The sequence below is a fragment of the Myotis davidii genome, unplaced genomic scaffold (genome assembly GCF_000327345.1).
Source record: "Myotis davidii unplaced genomic scaffold, ASM32734v1 scaffold99, whole genome shotgun sequence".
NCBI classification, from domain to species: Eukaryota; Metazoa; Chordata; class Mammalia; order Chiroptera; family Vespertilionidae; genus Myotis; species Myotis davidii.
This window is the reverse complement of record NW_006291015.1, coordinates 1723831-1730664: the sequence shown is the minus strand read 5'-3', so window position 1 is coordinate 1730664 and position 6834 is coordinate 1723831. Positions and strand designations below refer to the sequence as shown.

At 44.1% G+C, this 6834-nt stretch overlaps 1 protein-coding gene across 1 annotated transcript; it reads right to left on the bottom strand.

Annotated features, from left to right (window-relative positions):
• Nucleotides 1-1843: 1843 nt before the first annotated feature.
• On the bottom strand, nucleotides 1844-6828 carry SLITRK1 (SLIT and NTRK like family member 1). Its single transcript, XM_006764135.2, has 2 exons — nucleotides 6703-6828; nucleotides 1844-6263 (listed from the first exon to the last, which is right to left on the bottom strand). Exon 2 carries the CDS (start codon nucleotides 6209-6211, stop codon nucleotides 4121-4123), a length of 2091 nt encoding a protein of 696 aa, XP_006764198.1. The 5' UTR covers nucleotides 6212-6263; nucleotides 6703-6828; the 3' UTR covers nucleotides 1844-4120.
• Between the last annotated feature and the right edge of the window lie 6 nt (nucleotides 6829-6834).

Sequence of the window (6834 nt, the reverse complement as noted above, 5' to 3'; positions counted from 1 at the left end):
TTTCTTCACATAAGCACACAAATAAAAAAATGGTATTCATAAATAAGCTAGCAGAAAAGCAAAGTTAGAAAACACTCTACTTAATATTCTGCCAACACATTGAAAACGCACACTTCTGTGTTCACCCTTACAAATTCATCTGTCTCTTTGTGCACACCAAAAAACATTTATTAGTAACCGAGAAAAAGTGATATTGACAAACTGTCCTTGGAATCACCAATATAATTTTAGTACTTTCTAAAATGCCTGACAATTCTAATTACATCTTATACTGGTATAAATATGGTTAAGAAAAAGAATCATGTTATGTTGATGTTAGATAAACTATTCCAGCTTCCTCCTAGGTAAACATGTAAAAATAGGTAAATGATAAATTTCTAGGGCAGCATCTTAAATTTTAAGATAGTCTTAGTTACATCAGCAGCCACAGAATCTACTACTTTTTTTTAAAGCAATGGAACTAAACAAAATATCTCTTTTCTCTGTTTCCCCCTGGCACAACTACAATCTCTTTTGCTTTGAAAAATTAAAGGATGATATAGCTGGAAACAAGATATCTCAACAAAAGCAAATGACAACTACAGTAATGTTAGCATTTTATATAAAAGTAAACAAAAACAAGAAGCTAAGCACATTTAAATGATAATTATATGGTGAGACCATATGTATTATGCACTTCAAACCACATATAAGCATATATAAAAGTTTATATATGTAACTATGATCAAGATACTTATCAAAATAAATAAAACACTCTCAAAATAATGTATGTTCTTTTACATGTGTCATTGGACATCTTTTCTACATAAATTTTAACAAGTATTATTATATATTAAAATATTTGATGACCCTAATAATTTAGAATAAATGTATAGATTCTCTAGATTGAATCATATGAATTTTTATAATTCTTAAATTTATATAGCACATTCATCTTTTTTTCTTATATGTAAGTCTTCGTACATACTCTTGGAGAACATCTCTTCTAAATGTAGGATGGTTATCTTTTGTTGCAAGATGTACTGGATATATAAAGAGCCACCAATACATACTCAAATAAGAAGACACAACCTAGGTTCTTTATTTGGAATACCATATTTTAAAAAGTCATCAGGTAAATATGACTATTCATAAAATGAGGTGTTGAAGTTTAAATCCAGCTCCACTATTTAACAGTTACGAATTGAGTTATTGCTTATTCTCCTTTAGCTTCATTATTCTCATTGGTATAATGGAAAAAGCTATATTTTATTAAACTATTCTGTGCTTGTGGTAGTTAAATTAAATCATTATGTAAACCACTTAGTACATGCCTGGTACTCAACGACCACTCAAAACTTATTAAAGTTAATATTTTAAGAATAAGTTTAACCATTTAACCTTATCTTTCATATTGTAATTTTTAAAATTAGTATGAAGAAAGGTTCTTGCCCCAGTGCACCCTGTGAGAAGGTTCTAGTTCTATGAGAAGTTCTAGTTTCATAACTTAGATTAATTATGTATCAGTTTTAAAAATTGCTATCATGCCTCACTAGGTATTTTTAGTTAAGTGTCACTTTCCACCAGAGACTTAGAACATCTGCCATCTTCTCTTTGCCTTCCTAAGGTCATAATACTGTCGAATACCTGGCTCTTCCCTTTCCCCAACTTTCCCTCACAAATAAATTTGTCCATCGCTTACCAGAAACCCAGTTGTACTTTCCATAAAAGGAAGTAAGGCCTTCATATGAATAATAAATAAAAAGCAACTTATAATATTTGTAGGTTACAATTTCACCACCATGAAATGTAGTCCACAAACAAAAGAATCAAGAGAGAAAATGATGAATGGCCTTAGGAATAGTCATGGTTTATAATAAAGATTTTATTTAAAAAGCATTAAAATAAATAATACATACTCCAGAACATCACTGTCACTGTTCTGGGAAATTACTTCTCTCTAGAATATGAGTTCTAGAAGGCAAAGCTTCTTACAACTGGTCTGGGGGCTTTCATTTGCTCCTTTACAATCTATATAGATATATTATTTTTCTTGATCTGTGGTCTGCAGTCTTTTAACACTTCTCAATGGTGGATATGTGGTGGAATGCAGACCCCATCAATACGTGTAATTTTATTTGCTTTTTGTCCCTTAACTGCTGATAAAGCAGACCACTTGGAAATCCCAGAGGAATATAATTGAGGCCAGAGTTATATTGGCTCATAAAATTGAAATAGTTCAATGCTGTTTCTTGTTAATTACTGAGTCACAACCAGAAATCCGAATGATGGGATAGAAACACTTCTTTAGGATAATGATTGATTTCCATAAAGATAAGTGTTTTAACAAATTTCAATATGCAGTTGCTGGGGCGGGCAGGGTGGGTGGGCATTAATTAGTTTTACCGTTTTCAGCAGATGTTGAATTCAAAACATGCCAGCAGCATCTCAAATGCCAGTCATTAAGGCTGTCTTTCATTGAAGAATGCTGACCAATGAAATCTCCTCTCTGTTTAATGAGACCGATCTAGGCAGAGTCAATTAAATCAAATCTTTACTAACATCCTCAGTACATCTGCAGTGTGTGCAGCAGCAGCAGAAGCAGCAGCAGGGGGGATTTCCAGTATTAATAAAGGGATTCACTGCCGCATAAGGAAAAGGGGAAAAAAGGGAGGGCGCTGTTGGGGGAAGACCTTACTTAATCCACAGGAAAAGCTGGAACAGTCGGGGCGGGGATGGAGGGGGAAGGGCCGGGAACTACGGAAAAGGCAAAAGCTAAGTAAGAGGGTCAGAGAAAGAGCCTTAAAGCGGCTCTGGAAAGATTCCACCCCCACCCCTCCCCCTCCCCTGTCCCTTCCACCGCAAATCCAGGTTACCAGTTGCAAATAGGAAGCTGGAAAAATGTAAGGACCAAGAGTTGAAAACATTTTCACTTTAATACTGAAAAAATATGCCATTATAAAATCCTTGAATAGAATTAGTAAGTTTCACGTGCTTCCTCGCTTCTTTTCCCTACTTTGTAAGTAAGATTTACACCAGCACAGAATTGCTACCATAGAATCGCAGCCTAAGCACTAGGGTGACATTAATTGGTCATGCTTAACTGCCTCAAAAATCTTTTCTTTTTTTCTTATTTTTAATAATTACACCGATACTATAATAGAAATCATGGGTACTTATTTTACATTCAGATGGAAGGCCTTATTGGAAATGTATAGAAAAATATTCCCCCTTCAAAACAAAAAAATAAAACCGAAACAAACATCACCATCAAAATAAAAGGACGAACCCAACACAACCCGTGAAAACGTCTCTCAACAAAACACATTTTTTTTAACTCATAAAATGGACTGATGGCTAACCATGCAAATGTCTTAAATAAAACCTTAACATTTTTTTCCCCCACAGTAAACATACTCTCTGAACTGCCTACCGATCACAAATAATGGCGAAATGGCACTTCTGATGAGACTGTACTTGTTTATAGAAAGTTTGATACGATGGGACTTATCAGGTAAGAGGGTGGGTGCTGTGAGCGTGACGCTCTCTCCAGTCGCTCTCTCCAGTCCCTGGAGCGCGTGGATTCCATGCGAGCCATGCAGCACTTGTTGTGTGATTTTTTTTTCTCAGAAGTCAAAGTTACTTATTTACAATACATTCATGCCTTCGTGCAACTGCCCATCCCTGCGTAGCCAACAGGGAACGATCAGGCCCCCTCCTCGCGGGGCTAATCCACAGGGGAAAAATAGATATCTATCTCTCTATATAGATGTGGGTATGTGTGTATATATGTATAGGACCCCGACAGCCATCCCCCACCAGTTCCTCCGCAGAGGGCTCGGGCACTGTCGGTCTCTGAGCAGGGCCCCTGCTGCGCTTTGTCTACAGGGGCTCAGCCGGGCTGGCAGCAAAGAGCGATTTGGCAGCGCTCTCCCAGCCACAGTCTGCTCTTTGTTTCCAGGAGGGAGCTAGGGAGTCAGACCCTCTCCGTGGAGCGAGTTCACAGTTATTTATTTACTTGTGTCCATCAAGCCTTGGGGGGCGCACTGGACTTGGGTCTGGGTTCCCCTGACCCCTGGGATGTCGGCCAGGGGAGGGAGAATCGCCTCCCGGCTCCCCTGCTCTACCGGGGTCGGGGTCTTTAGTCTGAGAGCGAGTGGGAGCCGCAGTCGTACACTCGGTGTGCCCCGTCCGCGTTGTAAGGCCCATTGTGCCAGTAGGAAGAGTCACAGACTGTCTGTAGGGAATTGATTTCGGACGCCGAAGAGTTGGCATCTCTCCTCTTGGACCGCTTGCGGTTCCGCAGGATAAACACGAGCATGCCCACCACGGTGAAGGCGGAGGTGACGAACACCAGCAGCAGTCCCGGGACCAGCACGGAGATGGACACCCTGCTGGTGTCTAGGTAGGAGTTGGAGTGCGTCCCGGTCTCCGCCAACCCGGTGCTGTTTTTACTGTGCGACGTGAGCGTGGGCGAGAGCCGGGCGTACAGCTGGGGGCAGAGCTCGTCGTTGGAGAGGAGCATGACGTCCTTCCGAAAGAAGTTCACGGGCGTCTCGCACTTGAGGTCGCTCATCAGCACCTCGGACCCCAGGCGCTCCGCCCATTGCTTGAAAGGCACGATGGTGCAGGAGCACTCCCAGGGGTTCCCGTGCAGGTCGATCTGGATGATGGACGTTAACTGGTCCAGCACCCCTGCCACCGGGAGGTACATGAAGTAATTGTTGTGCAGGCTGAGCTTGGAGAGCGAGACCCCGGCGAACACGTCCACCGGGAGGGACCTCAGCAAGTTGTTGTTGAGGATGAGGATCCTCAGTTTGGGCATGGCGTGGAAGGTGCCCGGGAGGATCAGCTGGATCGCGTTGTACTCCACGTTCAAGTACTCGAGGTTTTGCAGCCCCGCAAATTTCTCCCGGGACAGTGTGTCCAGGTAGTTGCTGTCCATATACAGCCACCGGAGGTCCAAGAGGTTCTTAAAAGTGTTGTTCTCCACGGTGGCGATGTTGTTGTTGCCCAGGTCCAGCAGGATGAGGTTCTTGTAATCCACAAAGTGCGGTTTGCGGATGCTGTGGATCTTGTTATCTCGCAGGAAAAGCTCCTGCACGTTGGCGAGCCTGGGCTTCAGATCAGCCAGGCTGCTCACGTTCCGGTTGTTGCAGTTCATCTTCAACCCCGACCCGGGGATGTGGTCGCAGCTGCAGCACCCGGGGCAGGGCCAGCCGTGGGCTGGGGGTTTGTTCCGGGCGCCGCCGGGCGCTACCGCTGCCGTGGGTCTGAATTTGATCTGCCAGTTGCCGGGGATCTTTGTACCTCCGTTCGGAGCCGAGCCCGGAGTGGCATGATCCTCTTGCCCGTTTGTCTTGAAAGGAGTTGGCAGGGGGCCAGGAGCGAAGGTCTCTTCTTGGGCAGGGGGCGCCGGGAGACTAGAATCCACTCTGTTTTTCAAAGGACACAAGTCCTGCTCGGTGGTTTCATTGAGGTCTTTCCCCTGCAGTCTGGTGGGGGCTTCGCAGACCACTCGGCCGATGAGGGCGTTTTTGGGAATGTTTTCGAGCCATTCTTTCAGGGAGAGCAGATCGCAGGTGCAGTCCCACGGGTTATCCTCCAGCAGGATCTCGGCAATGCCAGGGATCTGCTCCAAGACCTCCTCATAGGGCAGCGTCTTCAGCCTGTTTCCCCGGAGGTCGAGGTGGGTGATGGGCACGTACTGGAACACGTTGGCAGGTAGGGTGCTGATGAGATTGTCGTTCAAAATGAGCACCTCCAGCTTGTTTAAGTCTTGGAAGGCCCCCGGGTCTATATCCCGTAACAAATTAAAATCAGCCTGGAGGTATTCCAGATCGTCCAGCCCCAGAAAAGTCTGCTTTCGAAAAGACTTGATCTTGTTGTTGTTGATATGCAGCCTTTTCACCAGCTGCAGCCCCAGAAAAGCCCCGGGAACGATTTCATGCAAGCCATTGTTTTCCATGTGCAAACTAACCGCATTATAAAAGTTCGCAAACTCATTAGGGAAAAGTCGAGTGAGGGAATTGCCATGCAGAAATAGATGGTAGAACTGGGAAGTCGGGGCTGTGAAACGCTGCAGACTTGTAAAGCCCTTTTTTTCACAGTCTACGTGGAGGTCCCCTTCTATCTCATTGCAGGAACAGATCTTCTCTTTGCAAACGTCCCCTGTAACGTTTCCAGCGGCAAAACAAAGAGACGTCTCCAGCAACAGAATCCAAAGCAGCATTTTTAAAGCGAGCAATTCATCCCGATCTCATCACAAAGTAACAGCGACCATCCTGCTCGCCACAGACACAATTCAAGTTCATTTAGTGCTCCAATGTCCGAACCCAGGGAAGGAGAAGAAAAGGGTTTGGGGGGGTGGGGTGGATTCCTTCCTCCCTAACCCCCCCGCACTGCAACAACCCAGGCGCCAGTCAATAATTATACCCACAAACTATCCAGGCACGTAGTGCAAGGCAAGCAAAAAAAAAAAAAAAAAAAAAGGAAAAGAAAAGTAGAAAAATAACCCCACTCTCCCTAAACCTTTTTTAAAAGAGGTTAAATATATACGTATAAATTAAAAATGCACACTTAACAGAATCCCATCTAGTGGTCTTCACTAATGAAAGGGAACAATGCTAGTAATTAGAAGCAAGTGCATGTTAGAGAAACAAGCAGAGGGTTTGCAGCGTAGTACAGGCGCACTGCCTGTGCATGGCTGTGCGTCGGACTGACCTTGCCTCTGATACAAAGCAGGGGTTTTCGGCGGCTTCTGGTGGTGAGGCTGCTGGTGGAGTTCTTGCTGTAGCTGTGGGTTGCCGTGAAGTCCCCCCCGAGGTGCTGTCCAGTCCCCCCGGTGCTGAAATC